Source organism: Periplaneta americana, chromosome 3 (genome assembly GCF_040183065.1).
Source record: "Periplaneta americana isolate PAMFEO1 chromosome 3, P.americana_PAMFEO1_priV1, whole genome shotgun sequence".
NCBI classification, from domain to species: Eukaryota; Metazoa; Arthropoda; class Insecta; order Blattodea; family Blattidae; genus Periplaneta; species Periplaneta americana.
The window spans coordinates 31,554,438-31,575,535 of record NC_091119.1 but is presented as its reverse complement, the minus strand read 5'-3'; the positions used below and the strand labels follow the sequence as shown (position 1 = coordinate 31,575,535).

The 21,098-nt window shown below is 36.3% G+C and overlaps 1 protein-coding gene across 1 annotated transcript in view; it reads right to left on the bottom strand.

The window, feature by feature from the left end:
- LOC138697011 (homeobox protein goosecoid-like) overlaps positions 1 to 20,670 on the bottom strand; it is a 128,520-nt gene extending 107,850 nt beyond the window's left edge. The window contains exon 1 of the mRNA XM_069822604.1: positions 20,314 to 20,670. Within this exon, the coding sequence (XP_069678705.1) occupies positions 20,314 to 20,670 (357 nt within the window). The remainder of the gene's footprint in view (positions 1 to 20,313) is intronic.
- Between the last annotated feature and the right edge of the window lie 428 nt (positions 20,671 to 21,098).

Genomic DNA, 21,098 nt, shown 5'->3' with positions numbered 1-21,098 from the left:
TCTTAAGCCAATCATGTCAATTGATGCCCATAGGAGCAAGCGCGCGCTTTGTAGCTCAGGAGAGCCTGAGCGCTTTACAGCGGAAAGGAAAGAGACAGACGAGAGAGGTAGTATATAATTTACCGCTTGGTCGAGCTATATTCAGGGATGGCCAACACTGATTCAATAGATAAAGGGAAGAGAACTTATTAAAATTCTATTCATGTTAATTTTTAGATTTGTCTGAGAAGTATGAGTGCATTATAAGAATGTAAGTTTTCATTGTATATAATATTCATTTTTTACAAGTTTGAATTTTTTGTTATAAAGAAATATTTTCTGAACTCCCTTTATAGAAAAGTGCAATTTTCAGATATATGCCTGTTTATTTAGTAGCCTTACAGAATGTTTTCGTAAATCTAATATAGGCCTACCGTAAATACGGATTACTGAAGATAGTGTATTGAAAATTTTGAAAATATTCGCATGGAAATTCTTTGTAAGGAAATGAATTAACAAAGCAACTACTGTTACATCATAAGCAAAAGATACGTGCTTATGTATAGCTTCAGCACATTTCGAGAAAATAATTTAGTATTCTGATGATAGAAAGTTGCTCACCAGTATCACCTTAAAAGCATAATGCGATGAGAGTTTTGTTATGGAATATTAGTTACACTTAAAACATATACAGCACCTAGGTAACTTTGTTTTGTACTGCAATATTGTTTTGATTAGTTTATTGATTACTTTTATTAAGCTAAAGATACCATCAATACCAATTCCAACTTATTATGTCATACTGAATTCTTTTTTTTTTTCTTTTTCTTTTTTTTTTAGTTGTACTACTATGGAATTTATGTGAATATTCCCTCTCAACTCTTTATTATGTTATTAACATTTAAAACACAACTGCAATATTAAGAAATTGGTGTTAGTACTTTTGTTTTATAGACAATATAGATAATATCAAACAGAAAGAAGCCATATAAAAATAACGACAAAATTTCAAGTTCCGTTTGAAGTTTGTGCACCGCTGTTTTCTTAATCCAACAGACTGCTTATTCATATACACAACCCTTCCTCCTTCCATACTTAGCGCTTGATGCCCGCGCTCGACGTCAAGGTCAGAAAAATGGGCTTGCTTTGACATCACTGTCTTAAGCAAATTAAATTTGTAAATTATTTTCTTACTGAGGCTTTTAAAATTGTAGGCTATGCCATAGGTGAAGATAAAATGACTACAGTTAAAATAATTCACCCGTTTGTCTCGAGGACGAAGACTGCAGACTCTCGCTGTTGCTATGACAATATATAATAAATAATATAGAGAGTGATTCTTGAAATAATATTATGTTGTTCATCTCCTTAAATAAGAATAGGGAAGGAAGAAAATAATTTCTCATGCAGCCCCAGGTATATAAATCTGCGTTTGAAACCACAATAAAATATCTCGCTTCGCTTGTCACAGAAGAATTGGAAACCAAGACAGAGAAATATAAATAAATACACACAGCGCAAGAAAGGAATTGAATTTTAAAACAGCTAGAGAGACAAAAGGGATATTGAGTTTCTCAAGTTGTTTAAATGAAAGAAAATCATATTAGAGTGTTTGCGTTTCCATATATTCTGTTTGTTTAATTTCTTACGGAATTGTTTCTCTTACATAAACTTCGATTAAGAAAGTTCGACTAGAGAAAACTGTCTTAAGACACAGAACAATACCAGTTCCAACTCTTGAAATAACAACAGTCTCAGACTGACAGAGATTTGTATGTCAGAGTCTGTATTCGAGTCTTCAGAATAACAAACTGCTTAACTGTGTGGATCAGGACAACGTCTAAAACACAGCACGAAGGAACTCAATGGGGTAGAATTTTCAGCGTAATCTAAGTTACTGTAGCTTAAGTAATAGTAGAGATCCAGGATAGAAATCCAGCATATTCAGACAGTTTCCTTTACGAATGAGATTTCCCTCCATTCCATAGGGATAGAGCAGGCATGTCAATCGATGCCCACAGGAGCAAGCGCGCGCTTTAGAGCCCAGGAGAGCCTGAGCGCTTTACAGCGGAAAGGAAATAGACAGACGAAAGAGGTAGTATATGCCGCTTGGTCGAGCTGTATTCAGGGATGGCCAGCACTGATTCAATAGATAAAGGAAGAGAACTTATTAAAACTGTATCCATGTTCATTTTTAGATTTTCCTGAGAAGTATAAGTGCATTATAAGAATGTAAGTTTTAATTTTAATGCTCATTTTTCACAAGTTTGATATTTTATTCAAAATAAATATGTTCTCAACTTTTCGTATAGAAACGTAAAATTTTCAGGTATAGACCGATTTATTTAGTAGCCTTACAGAATGTTTTCGTAAATCTAATATACCATATATACGTATTACTGAAGATAGTGTATTGAAAATTTTGAAAATATTCGCATGGAAATTGTTTGTAAGGAAATGAATTAACAAAGCAACTACTGTTACTTCATAAGCAAAAGATACGTGCCCATGTGTTGTAAAAATGTCAGCTCTATAGCTTCAGCAGATTTCGAGAAAATAATTTAATATTCTGATGAAAGGAAGTTGCTCACAAATATCGCCTTAAAAGCGTAATGCGATAAGAGTTTTGTAATGTAATATTAGTTACACTTAAAACAGATACAGCACCTAGGTAACTTTGCTTTGTGCTGTAATATTGTTTTGATTAGTTTATTGATTACTTTTGTAAGGCTAAAGATACCATCAATATAAATTCCAACTTCTCATGTCATACTCAATCTCTTTCTTTGGAATATCACTTTCTTTATGAATGATGTGTTTCATCCACTTAATACAGTATAATATTATACTACTATGGAATTTAAGTGAATATTCCTTCTTAACTCTCTATTATGCTATTAAGATTTAAAACACAAGTGCAATATTAAGAAATCAGTGTTAGTACTTTTGTTTTACAGACAATATAGATAATATTAAACAGAAAGAAGCCATATAAAATAACGACATAAAATTTCACGTTCCGTTTGAAGTTTGTACACCACTGTTTTCTTAATCCAACAGGTGCTTATTCATATACACAACCCTTCCTCTTTCCATACTTAGCGCTTGCTGCCCGCGCACGACGTCAAGGTCAGAAAAATGCGCTTGCTTTGACATCACTGGGATAGAGCGTCTCTCTTGCAGGCCTATTTATACTGCATTATCAGATACTGTAGTCTCGCACCACACCTATCACGTGACAAAGGAATCTCATTGCTTCCCATAAGCTAAATTATAGGTCTAATAACGCCAGTAATCAATTTATGAACTTCGAAAGGCTTTTATTATTATTATTATTATTATTATTATTATTATTATTATTATTATTATTATTATTATAAAAAATCTGTCAAAAAATCTGGAAGTTACAATTTATAAAACAGTTATATTACCTGTTGTTCTGTATGGTTGTGAAACTTGGACTCTCACTTTGAGAGAGGAACAGAGATTAAGGGTATTTGAGAATAAGGTCCTAAAGGGATGAAGTTACAGGAGAATGGAGAAAGTTACACAACGCAGAAATGCATGCATTGTATTCTTCACCTGACATAATTATGAACATTAAATCCAGACGTTTGCGATGGGCAGGGCATGTAGCACGTATGGGCAAATCCAGAAATGCATATAGAGTGTTAGTTGGGAGGCCGGAGGGAAAAAGACATTTCGGGAGGCCGAGCTGTAGATGGGGGATATTATTAAAATGGATTTGAGGGAGGTACTATATGATGATGGAGGCAGGATTAATTTGGACCGGGCAGGGACCGATGGCGGGCTTATGTGAGGGCGGCAAAGAACCTCCGGGTTCCTTAAAAGCCATTTGGAATTATTATTATTATTATTATTATTATTATTATTATTATTATTATTATTATTATTATTATTCTGCGGATCTCTGGAAAAAGAACTAAGGAAAAGACTACACACTTTTCATAAGTCAGTTTCGGGAAGGTAATATGGCTCACTTTCGAACGATAGAAACTGCTCGTGATAAAGCCATGTTAAACGGTTGTGTGCAAATATTAATTGAAATTCAAAATGATTTTAGTTATAGGTTCCATGATGTTGTCTTTGTCGGAAAGAAGTTTAAAGTTATCATAATAAATTCCTTCAACACCAGTTGAAACAGTGTCATACGATTTACAGCTTGAACTTATTGATCTTCAATGTGGCCTAAGGGCTAAAGACCGTTTGAATAATACTACTAGTCTGGTTGAGTTTTACAAGACTAAATATTAGCAATAATATCCACGACTACACAAGCTCGCTGTGAAATGATTGCTATGTTTGGCTCAACATTTATATTTGTGAGAAACTGTTTTCTATTATCAACTTCAATAAAGGCAGACATCGAACATCTGTAACTGATGTTTCATTACGATCAGTACTGTTACTTTCAGCTGCCAACAGCATAAAACCCCGTTTTGATGTACTGATAAATAAAAATATAACAAAATGATATTGTACATTTAAATGACTATAGAGTTTCTATTATTTCTGTAAAATAAATATTTCTTTATTAATTAATAATAGTCTCAGATAGTTTTGTAAATACTGAAGGAGAATTCATTTCATGAACACTCGTACTAGTACTTTTGTGTACATTTTGTACGAGATCACCCCTTCTTCCAGTCCACCCTTATACAGAGCGCAGCCAATATCTGCATTCCGCTCTTGAGCTGTGAGCCGACTCGGAGAGCGCAAACTTTGTGCAGGCCTGCTCTAGAGTATTCCGTTAGGAAAATCCAGGAAAAAAAGAGAGTTTGGAAGTGAACGGGTTATATCAACAGCTTGTTTATGCGGATATAATATATAACCGACAGGGATTTTATTAATCCTCTGTCTCTTATTATCTTAAAGAAAATGGGCGAGCCCTCGAATAAACTTCTGTTTTTCGATCTCCTTCATCTTAAATATCTTTCAAGACAACACCGGGGATGAAATCTGAGCTGGGTAAATGGTAGGCCTAATGGCCACGATCTCGCGCTGAATAAGGTCCCGAGCCAGATAACGCCATGTATAACCTTTAACCCCACCGTATTGAAATTTGTTAACGACACACGTTTTCGGTAGTGCACTACTGTAGCCTGCATTCGCTTGCAATCTAGTGATGAAATGAGTTACTAGCTGTCCGCTGACATTTACGAGTGACATTATATTCCATCATTTTCCTGTTGTGTGTTGATAGTGAATGACTGTTCTTATATCAATGTATGAGACAATATTTTATATTGTGTGTTGAGAAAATAATGACTATATTAAACTATATATTTTCGTGATCCTTAAACATTCTCCTGTGTATAGAAAGTATTTGCTATCTATAAAATTTGAAAATGTTAGAGAAATAGGCATATCATGTTATCAAGTACTCAGTAGCGCTTTAACGTCATGTGGCGTTAAAGGTCTACAGACAAAATTTTATGTTATGTTAGTACTAAGGCTGACAGTACAGCATCAGTGTGAAAACATCAGGAAAATCACTAAGCTTTCAACTTACAAATGTTCAGAATGTGCAGTGATGATATTGGTTCAATTGCTTATCGAACTCTTATTTTTTTTAGGATAATTTAATTTTTTTTTTTGTTTTACTTATTGGAAAACATCCATATTAAACTAAGGTAAATGCTTTTGTGTTTAATAATTTCTACTGTGTCACATTGCCTCTTTTTTTAAAGTAAGGCGTCACTGGAAAACATATTTTCCTACTCCATCTGGTGTTTCAGTTTCAGATCAAGAATCTTTCATTAGTATTGAGTGATTTTGTATCTTTTATTAACAGAAACTCAAATTTAGTCGCTTAGTTCAATTTGTGTTGCTTAGGAAAAATAATTCATTAACAATTATAAGTATATAGGTTACTAGATAATAGGTGGCGTTAATTGGACAAGCTGTTCCCAATAACGCCAGTTTACAAAGTTTTCCTATTTGAATTCTAATTCTTGTTCGGTCTATAATATATTAATTTTCATTGTGCTATTGTGTAAAGATAAGATTACAATTTCTATTTCATAATTTTCGTGTTTGTACATAACTTATTTCCAGAGCAAAAGTGACGGAAGTGTTAAGGTGGCGTTATTTGGTAGGTGTACCTTACTCGAAATAACTTAATAAAAAAATAATATTGAGATTTTGGACATCCCTTGGTGTGTTTGTACACATACATACATATAAATGTATATTTATATAGATTTAAGAATAAGAAAGCGAGGCCCGGGGAAGTAAGGGGCGTCATTGTAGTGTAAGTGTTTGTGCTGTGTGGCTGCTGGCATTCTTTGGCTCATTCCACGCGCTCAAGTTGGCGGAACGGCGTGAACACAAAAGTGGCAGTCGTAGAGTGGCCTGACTGCTCGTCACGTCACGAGGGCTGCTGTATTTCGGAGTGGTGTTGTTTAGAACATCGTAGGCTACCTACTTTTTAAAATTCACTCCACAACACTTTCGCTGTTTGCCGAACAGCTAGAACATCTGCTTAATGTATACGAGTAATGGACACTTGGATTCAAATCCTGCTCTGGTTTTTGATGACTATTACACTTTTACTACATCATACTACTTTTGACCAATAAAACGGTACGAAAGGACATATTTCAACCAATCATGGCTGCTTATCGCGCAATTTTATCGCGTACCTAGCATTTGTTTAATTTTATCGCGTCCCTAGCATTTGTTTCATTTTATCGCGTCCCTAGCATTTGTTTATTTTTATCACTACCCTAGCATTTGTTTCTTTGTTTGCCAACATTTCAAACTGCGCTGGTCTGGACGTCAAAAAAAAATGTATATAAAATTACAAATCACTCCAGTCGATGCACAGCAGTTTCAAATATGACTCGCATTGTCATTCAAGAACAGGAATCAATAAAGATCACTGGTCATAGCTATGCATCTTTCCTGAAATCCTATTTACAAATAAATGAAGAGCACCATTCGGAAATCTTGAATAAGTTGAGGAATACACCTTGTACATCAACGAGTTCCACTTCTTTTACGCACACGTCCAATATAACATCAACTGAACCACCAACCACTAAAACATTCAAATTTGAAAATTGTACTTTCAATAATTATTCCTTTTAAAATTATTCCTGTTTATTTTTATGTCATCATCGTTAATTAAAACTTTTCTTGTTTATTTCATCATCCCTAATTAGAACTTCTCTAACACTTGTTTATATTATTTATTTTATGTTAAAGCTTCTGCTATATGATATTATGGATAGTCACGTATCAGAGATTGTTTAATACTAAGATTTATTGAAAATCATCTGTAAAGTAACGTTGATTACTGGAATCCGGATAATTGAAGTGGAATGCATCTGTTTTAATAAAAATGAAACTGAATCAACAAAGCCTTCTTGACTAGTAACCGTCCACAGAGTTCAGTGAAGATTCCATAGTTAGCACACCTGATAACATCACATAATCATAACACACTGTTACCATCTAGCATGCACCTAGGGTAATATTTGTAATGTTGAGATGGTACAATAATACATTTGAAGACAATTGTATTTTCGTAGGTCAATTAATATTTTATTGTATTGGAGTACTTCGTTACTTCTAATCTTTATATAATTTCTTCTAGTCATGTAATTGTCAATTAAATCCCACTCGAGTTTTGATTTTCTCTAGATAAATCAAAACCTCTAGTGAGATTACTGTTGATAAAATGTATGATGCGCGGTAAAAGGGTGATGAGTCATAGATTGAAAGTTTTCGTAGAGTAAAAACAGAAGTTTGAAATGAGGACCAATATCATTAGGTATAGTGAGCTGGAAATCTGACGCTCTACATCAGTGCTTCCAAAACTTTTAAGTGTCACGGACACCTTGAAGTTCATACTTCATTTTGACGGATCCAAAAATGTTTTCTATAACTTAGACTGGTAATCATACTCGTATTCTATTCATTAAATATTTGCATAATATAGTGAATGAAACACCCGTCATATATTGACAGCTATATTAAATATCAGCATTCCCGCTCTTCATCGCTTGTAACTACCTACTACTACTACTGCTACTACTTCTACTGCTACTGTTACTGCTACTGCTACTACTTCTGCTTCTACTACTACTACTACTACTACTACTACTTCTGCTTCTACTACTACTACTACTACTACTACTACTACTACTACTATTATTACTTCTACTTCTACTTCTACTACTACTGTCCACACCTGTGGAGTAACGGTCAGCGCGTCTGGCCGCGAAACCAGGTGGCCCAGGTTCGATTCCCGGTCGGGGCAAGTTTTCCCTCAACCCAATATGAGCAAATGCTGGGTAACTTTCGGTGCTGGACCCCGGATTCATTTCACCGGCATTATCACCTTCACCTCATTCAGACGCTAAATAACCTAAGCTGTGATAAAGCGTCGTAAAATAATCTACTAAAAAATCTACTACTACTACTACTACTTCTGCTAATACTACTACTACTGCTGCTTCTGCTACTGATGCTTCCACTACTGCTACTGCTTCTGCTACTGCTACTACTGCTGCTGCTTCTGCTACTGCTACTACTGCTGCTGCTTCTGCTACTGCTACTACTGCTGCTGCTTCTGCTACTACTACTACTTCTACTACTACTTCTACTACTACTGCTACTGCTGCTACTACTACTACTACTTCTGCTACTACTACTACTTCTGCTACTACTACTACTACTGCTGCTGCTTCTGCTACTGATGCTTCTACTACTGCTACTGCTACTACTGCTGCTGCTTCTGCTACTGCTACTACTGCTGCTGCTTCTGCTACTACTACTACTTCTACTACTACTACTACTGCTACTACTGCTGCTGCTACTACTACTACTACTACTGCTGCTGCTACTACTACTACTACTACTACTGCTACTACTACTACTACTACTACTACTTCTGCTACTTCTGCTACTACTACTACTTCTGCTACTACTACTACTTCTGCTACTACTACTACTGCTGCTGCTTCTGCTACCACTACTGCTGCTACTACTTCTACTTCTGCTGCTGCTACTACTACTACTGCTTCTGCTACTGCTACTTCTGCTACTACTACTGCTTCTGCTACTACTACTACTTCTGCTACTACTACTACTTCTGCTACTACTACTACTGCTGCTGCTACTGCTACTTCTGCTACTACTACTACTTCTGCTACTACTACTACTTCTGCTACTACTACTACTTCTGCTACTACTACTACTTCTGCTACTACTACTACTTCTGCTACTACTACTACTGCTGCTGCTTCTGCTACCACTACTGCTGCTACTACTTCTACTTCTGCTGCTGCTACTACTACTGCTGCTTCTGCTACCACTACTGCTGCTACTACTTCTACTTCTGCTGCTGCTACTACTACTACTACTGCTTCTGCTACTCCTACTTCTACTACTACTGCTTCTGCTACTACTACTACTTCTGCTACTACTACTACTTCTGCTGCTACTACTTCTACTACTACTACTACTACTACTACTACTACTACTACTGCTGCTGCTGCTTCTGCTACTACTACTACTAGTACTACTATTTCTACTACTACTTCTGCTGCTATTCTGCTGCTACTACTTCTGCTGCTATTACTACTACTACTACTACTACTGCTACTATTACTACTTGTGCTGCTTCTGCTACTACTACTGCTGCTGCTGCTTCTGCTACTACTACTTCTGCTGCTGCTTCTGCTACTACTACTTCTGCTGCTGCTTCTGCTACTACTACTTCTGCTGCTTCTGCTACTACTACTGCTGCTGCTTCTGCTACTACTACTACTTCTGCTACTGCTACTACTACTACTACTACTACTTCTGCTGCTACTACTTCTACTACTACTACTGCTGCTGCTGCTTCTGCTACTACTACTACTGCTGCTGCTTCTGCTACTACTACTTCTGCTACTACTACTTGTACTTCTGCTGCTACTACTACTACTACTACTACTACTACTGCTGCTGCTGCTTCTGCTACTACTACTACTACTACTACTACTACTACTACTTCTACTACTACTTCTGCTGCTATTCTGCTGCTGCTTCTGCTACTACTGCTGCTACTACTACTTCTGCTACTGCTACTACTACTACTACTACTACTACTACTGCTGCTTCTGCTGCTGCTACTACTACTACTACTACTACTACTGCTGCTTCTGGTGCTGCTACTACTACTACTACTGCTGCTTCTGCTGCTACTACTACTACTGCTGCTGCTGCTGCTGCTTCTGCTACTGCTATTACTACTACTACTGCTGCTGCTACTGCTACTACTACTACTGCTGCTGCTGCTGCTACTACTACTTCTACTACTACTACTACTTCTACTACTACTACTACTTCTACTACTACTACTACTACTTCTACTACTACTACTACTACTACTACTGCTGTTTCTGCTACTACTACTACACTACTACTTCTGTTCCTGCTGCTATTAATACTTCTGCTTCTGCTACTACTACTACAGAAAAAGGGAATGTTGTCAGTTATGATCAGTGGTTTCATGAAACATGTCAAGACCTTTCAAAATACCGAAAGAACTTCAATTGTTTGGGTTTTAGGTATGAATGTGATTGAGGAATTTAAAATTTGACTGAATACACCTAATCATTTTGAATTTAAGGACTATCACGAAAATATCCTTGTAGTCTATAGTCTATACCATCCCTTCTAAAGTGCTAATTTTTTTTGTTTATTTGTATTGCTTGTTTGTAAATATTGTATAAATTTATCAGAGCTGAAAATGTTGACATGAAACTTGCTGAAATCTAATAATGTACGTATACTAAGAACACTTATCTTTTTTTAATTTGAACCATACCTACTTTTGCACCAAAACCTCGGTGTCACGAAATTAGCTAAATCTGTCCTACATAAATGATGAAAACTGTAAAGAATTTTACAATAAAGTTTTGCGACACAAATTGTTAAATATGGCACATTCAAGTGAGAAATACAGTAGGCTATATGTGAAATGTAGTAGTGTTTATAGGACAAAATTTACGGTAAATTTGTAAGGATTGTACTTTAAAATGCACGAATCATAATACGATTAATTGTATTATTTAATACGCCATACCTTCCCCTCTAATACACTCAATAAAAGGTGTTCTTTTCCAAATAATAATATCGATGAAAGATGTTTCCTATCGTACTTTGAATCTCCAAAACTGGCAACCTTACCTTTGTTACGTTATTATTATTATTATTATTATTATTATTATTATTATTATTATTATTATTATTATTATTATACACATTATCTTTTTCGATGAAGTAGACATTTCGCAGAAATTTTTTAAATACATCAAAACAATGGGAATAATTAACATTATGAAACCTTCCCTAGTACAAAGGTATAACTTATAAAATTCGCCTATACAAGGCCTTGACGAGACCTGTACTTTATTACTACAGTGAGGCATGAATATTGAGGAAGAGAGACGAAAGTAAAATAACGGCTAATGAAATAAAATTTATGAGATATACAGCGGGATATATAAGGGATCACAAACGCAATGAAGATGTAATGGAAGAATTACAACTAGGACCTGTAATTAATCACGTAAAACATTAGCTATGGGAACAACTGGGTAAATCATCTGAATCGCATGCGTAGAGATAGAATCCCAAAAGTCATGCTCCACTATCGTCCAAACGGGAAGAGATCTCTTGGTCGTCCAAAGAAGCGCGGATTGAAAATTCAACTGTGAAATCGTAACAGGCCATTTGGCCTAATACTTGAAGGAAAGATTATTATTATTATTATTATTATTATTATTATTATTATTATTATTATTATTATTATTATTATTATTATTAATTAGATAATGGAAAAAAATGAGAGTATAAGGGTACAGTGCATCAGTTATTCATAGATTTCAAAAAGGCATATGACTCGGTTAAGAGAGTTTTATATGATTATTGTTATTGAATTTGATATTCCCAAGAAACTAATTCGATTAATTAAAATGTGTCTGAGTGAAACGTACAGCAGAGTTCGTATAGATCAGTTTCTGTCAGATGCGTTTCCAATTCACTGTGGGCTAAAGCAAGAGATGCACTACCACCTTTACTTTTTAACTTTGCTCTAGAGTATGTCATTAGGAAAGTCCAGGATAACAGAGAGGGTTTGGAATTGAACGGGTTACATCAGCTGCTTGTCTATGCGGATGACGTGAATATGTTAGAAGAAAATCCACAAACGATTAGGGAAAACACGGGAATTTTACTGGAAGCAAGTAAAGAGTTAGATTTGGAAGTAAATCCCGAAAAGACAAAGTATATGATTATGTCTCGTGACGAGAATATTGTACGAAATGGAAATATAAAAATTGGAGATTTATCTTTTGAAGAGGTGGAGAAGTTCAAATATCTTGGAGCAACAGTAACAAATATAAATGATACTCAGGAGGAAATTAAACACAGAATAAAAATGGGGAATGTTTATTATTATTCGGTTGAGAAGCTTTTATCATCCAGTCTGCTGTAAAAAAATCTGAAAGTTAGAATTTATAAAACAGTTATATTAGGTACCGGTTGTTCTTTATGGTTGTGAAACTTGGACTCTCACTTTGAGAGAGGAACATAGGTTAAGGGTGTTTTAGAATAAGGTGTTTAGGAAAATATTTGGGGGTAAGAGGGATGAAGTTACAGGAGAATGGAGAAAGTTAGCCAACACAGAACTGCACGCATTGTATTCTTCACCTGACATAATTAGGAACATTAAATCCGGACGTTTGAGATGGGCAGGGCATGTAGCACGTATGGGCGAATCCAGAAATGCATATAAAGTGTTAGTTGGGAGGCCGGAGGGAAAAAGACCTTTAGGGAGACCGAGATGTGGATGGGAAGATAATATTAAAATGGATTTGAGGGAGGTGGGATATGATGATGGAGAATGGATTAATCTTGCTCAGGATAGGGACCAATGGCGGACTTACGTAAGGGCGGCAATGAACCTCCGGGTTACTTGAAAGCCAGTAAGTAAGTATTATTATTTAATATTAATATTATTATCATTATTATTATTATTATTATTATTATTATTATTATTATTATTATTATTATTATTATTATTATCATCGTCATCATCGCACGAAACTTATTAGCTTATTATTGCTTAATTTATTTACTCAGATTCCTAACCAAAATTAGGCTGTTGCTGGCTTTAACGGGCTGGACTCACAGAACGAGGCTATGTTCGAATGTGATTTCGATATTTCCTCAACTGTTAGGCAAATTTCAACAGTTGCATAGAGAATCATCAGATTAATTAAAACACTGTCTCGCTGCCATAAACTTCACGGGACGCTGAATAAACACGCAGTTGATAAAGCGTCGTTAAATTACCAACTGAGAAACCAATTCACGAGTAGAGGAACTCATCTCAGCATATTAAGCCGTAAAGAAGTGAGATCATATTGTCCATTTGTCTGCCGAAAACCGAACCCCTGTCTGTTAAACTTGTGACCGGAAATGCTACCTTCCGAGCCACGCGGAGGTTTTGGTGTAAGATTGGTAAGATTGGTTAAAAACGGTTCCCAATATAGCAGCATAGGTGGAAGAACACCGACAGCTCGTTGTCAATTCTTGCCATGAACAATGGCTAAATCCTTTACATGGCTGGGTTAACTTTGAAGGAGAGCCCATTACAATTACTTCCACACGTAGTTCCAGTAAGTACGTAAGTAAGTAGGCAGACTCTTTGTCATTGTCACATGTAGCACTCTGAATACCGTCTTGGGCGGTCCTTCCCGCCGGCGATGTTTGTTCTGTACAAGAACAGGGGCATTTGAGAACCTCTGCTTTGTGCAACAGTGTCTTAACATGATATCATTTAAGGCTTTCACGATGTTCCACGTGGCGCGAGATGAGAATTTTTTTTACAAGGTGTTTGCATGGATGAATATATAATAGGATGCAAAACTTATTGAGTTTCCCCATTTCAAACGCTAGAGGCGCTAATGTAGGTATTGATCTTGCTGCCACCTATTATTTTAAGGATAAGTAATTACTCCTTGCATTTAGCAACACACCAAGTGGCGAAAAGCATGGCCAATTACTCCATGCCTCTAGCAGCGCACCAGGTGGCGAAATGTTTAACTTACTTACAAATGGCATTTAAGGAACTCAAGGTTCATTGCCGCCCTCACATAAGCCCGCCATCGGTCCCTATCCTGTGCAAGATTAATCCACTCTCTATCATCATATTCCACCTTTCTCAAATCCATTTTAATATTATCCTCCCATCTACGTCTCGGCCTCACCAAAGGTCTATTTCCCTCCGGTCTCCCAACTAACACTCTATACTGTTTTCGCTGTAAGAAATATCCTAATGTAAACACAAGCACGTTGCTGTCATACCGTGATTGGCTGCCAGTCGAAATACACGACGGAGGAAAATATAGTTCCGTATTTGGAAACCATAACCTTGTATTATTTTAAAATAAAAAATTGAATTCTAGTTGTTAAATACGATGAAACATATAATTTCACTTATATGTAAAACGCTATGTAAAAAAAAGCTACTTTTATATTTTGTTATTTTCTATGAACGCGGATGAATACCAACAGTAATACCGAGGTAGTCTGTTCTTGTAATAAGCTGGCGTCACTTGAGCTCATAGTTGTTCGCGTAAGCACGTGATACTGTAGTATGGCTTCTGAATCCTGAAAGGAATAACTTCTTTGTCCGGCAGCGATTTACCTTACACGTAAGTTTAAAATGACTTAATTACAGTAATTATAAAGTAAAAGTTTCCTAAGCAAAGTAATGCATAGTAGTGAGGTTAGGTCTACTTGACGAGTAACAGAAAATGTTTAACATGAAACAGAATGTACAGGAGTGAGAGGGAGAATCTATGGCGACAAGATGCGGCCAGTTGAAGCTTCACTTCAGTCATGTGCTATTGTTTACATTAGGATTTTTCTTACAGCGAAAAGATTATATATGCATTTCTGGATTTGCTCATACGTGCTACATGCCCTGCCAATCCCAAACGTCTGGATTTAATGTTCCTAATTATGTCAGGTGAAGAATACAATGTGTGCAGTTCTGTGTTGTGTAACTTTCTCCATTCTCCTGTAACTTCATCCCTCTGTGCCCCAAATATTTTCCTAAGAACCTTTTTCTCAAACATCCTTAATCTCTGTTCCTCTCTCAAAGTGAGAGTCCAAGTTTCACAACCATACAGAACAACCGGTAATATATACATTTTAACTTTCAGATTTTTTGACAGCAGACTAAAAGACAAAAGCTTCTCAACCGAATAATAACACGCATTTCCCATGTTTATTCTAAGTTTAATTTCCTCACGAGTGTCATTTATATTTGTTACTGTTGCTCAAAGATATTTGAACTTTTTCACCTCTTCGAAGGATAAATCTCCAATTTTTATATTTCCATTTCGTACAATATTCTGGTCACGAGACATAGTCATATACTTTGTCTTTTCGGGATTTACTTCCAAACCTATCGCTTTACTTGCTTCAAGTAATGTTTAACTATGTGCATACAATACCCAAAGAGTCATAATTAGACTTCGTGGAATTGCCACGAGCATCGCAAGGTTTACTGCGCACGCGATATAGACTGTATTAGAAGGGAGCGTGCAAAGGATGGATTATGCCTCTAATGTAAATACTAAGCATATACTGCGGTTACAATAAAACCTGTATCCTGCATTCAAGAATAATATAATGAATGATCATTGAAGTAGGAAATGTCTAAACATATAAATACACAATTATTTTATAGTGAGATATATTAACTCTTAAAGTATAATATAAGATACTCACATCATCCTTGAATATGTGCATTATAGTGAACAGTTACGTACATTTTGAGCGACTGCAAAGTAACCTCCTCTGATGGTCACTTAAGCAGTTTTTATTTTGGGAAAATGTACGTTCAACATCACACGATGTAATACGTACATATTTGAAGAACGGAAAGTCACTACGTTTTAGTACACCAACTTCAGATGTCTTGTCCTGATCTGATGGTACATCATTTATAATAAGAAGTTGTGAATAGGCAGAATTTTTAGTAATAACGTTTCTCAACTCACATTTCACTTTTTCTTAAATTAGTGAATTGTTATTTTGGATAACGATTTGTGATACTTTATCCACTATATTAAGGGCTTCTGTGAGTTTTAGTTTAGACGATTCTAACAGGATGATGCCTTTGGGCACGATTTTAAAATTAGAATTAATGAACAAAATATCTTCCAATAGCTATTCAGAAGGCAATGATTTTGCAGCTGCAACAGCGGAACTGTCTGTGCTATCCAATGCATCAATTACCTCCATTATTTTGCCGTAATGTTCTGAATAATAATTAACAGAATCCAACCACGTTCCCCAACGGGTCAAGACTGGCTGCGTAGGTAAGGGTATTCCAGGGGCAGTTGTTTGGTACAGCAAGACTCTCATTGTAGTATGTTTGATTGAATTCTTGTCTGCACTGAACAAATGTTAAGCTTTGACTATTCCAACCACAGTAATGTGAAAACAAGTGCTCACATAGGTATAAATTAGCTGTAGCTGCTCTATCTATTTGGACCGGTCACAACTCTTAACATGAACTGCTTATACTACGAGACCGGGCGGTCGCTCACCTCCTCTATACTACCGTACATGGGCAACCTGATTGCATGCTGCGTGTGGCAATTCAACGAAGTCTAGTCATAATAATAGAGAGACTGTATACCTTTGAAAAGCGCTCATTGCGGAGGGCGGTACTTTGGACCGCCATTTTTTGTTTGGTTATAGAGAAGCAGAATGTCCTATGCTTAACACCCTATTAACAGTGTCAGTTTGGTGTAAAATAATTTTTTTAATGTTGGAACAATGCCGGATGTGTGTGTTCAGCATATGACTCCACCCCAGAACCAACGAAACAGAAGATATTATGTCTCACTTTAAGTAAGGGGATAAGCTTCGTAAAGCGTAGTCATTTTGGTGCATATTATTTTGTAGGCTTGTACAATGTACGGATGGACATATCAGTATATTTAATTACAATGAAATTCTTGATGCGAGTAAATATTTTGAAACCAAATAATCCTTTAACACTACCTTAAACTTCTTATTACAAATTTGAAATTATGTCAAGTGGTAATTTGGTTATAGTTATAATGTTGCTAACGGAAACAACGGGAAACTTTGAGTAATAAGTTGTCCCGTAGTTTTTAATTAATACTTCATTCCATATTCTTGTGTGATATAGTTTCAACAATAGTATTTCACGTTTCTATTAAATGATTATTATTATATTATTATTATTATTATTATTATTATTATTATTATTATTATTATTATTATTATTATTATTCGTACATATGTATTTGTATTAATAAAGATTTAGGTCAGTGGAGGAAAAAGTCTAAACTTTGCCAGGTAAAAGAAATTTTATTATTATTATTATTATAATTATTATTATTATTATTATTATTATTATTATTATGTTTGTCGGATACACTAATATTTAATTTAAACATTTCACTATTGTTTTTGTAAAAAAGTGGTTAAGATTTTAAAATTTCAAAAAATGTCTCATTCCCTTATATTTAAATTAAAAGTACCGTAAACCGTAATATTCGTTTCTGGATGATTATAGTCGCTGAATACAGGTTGCATTGCCCCAGAGAATTATAAGTAGGGAGCGGATGTTGATGAAAAGTCATGTTCTTATTTTCCACATTAGGACGTAAAGAAAAGTAATTTCTTATACCGCGTTTTGTAAATATTTTGCATTCTTTGACGTTTTTGAACTAATAAGTCATTTTTATTTTTTTTTCCGGTTTTTTGGTCATTTTTAATACCTTGAAGAACTTTGAGATCATTTGGAATGCGTTTTACTTTCTTCTTTACCGATAGGTCTGTTAAATCATTTTTTAAAGTCCATCCCTCATTTCACTGAAGGCTTCACTTCACGCAACAGAAGTAATATAAAATGCTTGACAGCAGCTTAGTTTAAGTGAGGACTTTGATCGCTACTGTTCTTTTGTCTATACGAGGGTGTCTTTACAATTTATGTTTGGAAGGGGGGAAACTTTCACCATGTCCTGGACAGGACGTTGTGTCCTCAACATGGTTCGGAAGGGACGTCTACTGTAGTGGACAATATTTTTAACATAAATATAGCAAGAATGCACGCTGCGCCCACAATTTGTTTTGTCATTCAGACTCCCTCATCTGGAAGATCTGGTAACAAAAGTGGAGCGCGGAAGGAGGAGACGGAGAACGAAGGCACTGACATGGACCATCCCTGATTGAAACACATTGTAAACCTTCATTAAATATAGTTTTCCCTTAAAAACCGTCATTTCGTTGCATGTTATTTTCCTTTATCTTAGCCAAATTCCAAGGAAGTTTCCTCCTCTCTCCGAGATTTGCAGGGCAGTCATTGAAACAAGGTGACTGATTTTTAAGAAACTGTGGTGCGAGTACGGTGAATAATATTTAAATGTCATTTTCTTTTAATTTCATGTCATTTTTTCATTACTTTAAGGGCATTTTAATGATCATTTTAAGTAGAGTTTATAAGATAAAACGGCGTGGGATATATAATTCGTACGATCAAGAGTTTAGTATTCATTGTATTTATAGGGCCTACTTAAATTTTCTATTTATTAATGCGTCGGGTTCTTTTTGTTAACAAAGGGGAAACTCAACACTTACATCACACACAATTAGTCATTATTGCGTCAAATGTAAGAACAGTTTTATGCTCCAAAAGTCTCAGTCTAATTGCGAGACAGTGTGAGATCAATGTCTGTATTTTGCTTCAAATTATATTAGACTACACAATGTGTCCATCATGCGAAAAGAATTGTAGCAAGCTGTAGCTTGTAGCTCCTGTTGTTTCTGATAACATTGTTAACCATGCATGCTAAGAGGGTATTTGTAGTTTTAATAATTGCAGTTTTCTAAAAGTCCCTGTATTATATTCCATTCTGAAGTTATTTTTTTCTAAATAATTATTGAATCTTTTAAAATTTTCGCCACCATCTTTCCCATATTTTACTTCTATTAGTTATAATCTTTTCGCTGTAAGAAAAATCCTAATATAAACAATAGCACGTGACTGAAGTGAGGCTTCATTGGCCGCTGTTTGGCGCCATAAATTCTCAGTACTTGTTCCCGCCTACTGTTGTACATTCTGTTTCATGTTAAACATTTCCCGTTACTCGTCAAGTAGACCTAACCTCACTACTATGCATTCATTTGCTTAGGAAACATTTACTTTATAATTACTCTATTTAAAACTCACATAACTTATTATATACATTTAAGACTATTTGTTTTTCTCCGCTTTTGAGAGGGTTTCTACTCTTATGATTAATAACCACACACACCCAGGATGCAGAAGCCATACTTCAGTACCACGTGGTTACGTGAACAACTACGAGCTAAAAGTGACGCCAGCGTGTTACAAGAAAAGACTACCTCGGTATTACTGTTTGTATTCATCCGTGTTCATAGTACATAACAAAATATAAAAGTAGCTTTTCTTTTATATATCGTTTTACATATGAGTGAAGTTATATGTTTCATTGTATTTAACAATTATAATTCAATTTTTTATTTCCAAATAATACAAATGATATAGTCCCGACGCTGTTATTTCCGGCGTCACTCCGCCCCTTTGCTTACGTCTTAGAAAGTAAAGGCTCTATAAAGTCTACTACTAGTAGTAGGTAGGTAATATCGTTCGCCATTTTTGTTCTCACATTGCCGAGCTACCATACGAGGAATCTATTTGCCACACCGTTAAACATTATCATGTCGTAGCTCCTATGATAATAAATCAAACGCAGTGTAATTCAGCAAATAATTGAGCGGCAAATAACGTCTTCGTGTGCTTTCTGCGAACGCCAAAAAAGAGCTAAAATGGCTGGCGATTATGTTAAGTATTTATCGAGCCTTAAGAAATGAATCAGCGAATCACAAGACGCACACGTTTAAATGTAGCCGACCTGCAACGCGATTGGCTGCCGGAAATTAGAGCGACGGGACTATAGTTTCCAAATACGGAACTATATTTTCCTGCGTCGTGTGAGTGTTTCGACTGTGAGCCAATCACGGGTATGACAGCAACGTGCTTGTGTTTAGATTAGGATTTTTCTTACAGCGAAAAGAGTATAGGCTACATACCGTCGCCTCTCTTAAAATCACTTTTCCTTCAAAATGTTATGCCGCATGTCTACTAGTCATTGCCGGTACGTTCTCTACTTGCAAGCTGTTGCGTACTCAAAAATGGCGTTAGATAACATATAGGCCCATTAATAATACAGGACGTACCTCGACGCGCTCCTCCTTGAGGTCGACCTTGAGTGCCAGCTGTTCGCGCAGTACCACGTCGGGGTAGTGCGTCTTGTCGAACGTGGCCTCCAGCTGCTCCAGCTGCTCCTCCGTGAAGATAGTCCGGTGCCTCCGCTTCCTCTTGGGGGGTGGCGCCGAGTGGTGGTGGTGATGGTGGAGGCCGTGGTGGTGGTGTCCCGGCGTGTTCGACACCGCCACGCTCATGGAGGCTGCCGCCGCTGCAGCCGCACTAACCGCCGCTGCCGCGTGGCTCATGTAGCCCGCCGCGGGGTAGAAGTTGGGGTACGCCACTGCTGCAACATAACATCGTGGCCTCAGCGCAGACGAAGTCAGCATCTTTGATGATACGGATTGAGGGATGAGGTTAAAACAAGCACACTGGAACTTAGGCCCCTGACATGGATAAATATATAATAGGATGAGAAACTGCGTTCAGCACCATCTGGCGGCGGGGGGCTGAAATAAGATGATCAGCGCCAAACGTCGTAGGTGGTGAACATTAGAACTACGTGTTGGGTACATTTCCCAGAGTTCTCTATTTAGCCGTTCGAGATATTGCTCGAGACGAGATGACAGACAGAAACTTGCTAATAAGTGAACATAAAGTGATACGTGTGTGCTTAAGCAGTGTATGTTAAACAGTGATGTTTATGGACGTTGTAAAAATAGTGTTGTTGAATGTATTGTAAAGTAATAGTAATATAATAAATTGAACTATCTAAGTAGTTCTTACAGACTATTCCATTGCGCTGTACACTAAATAC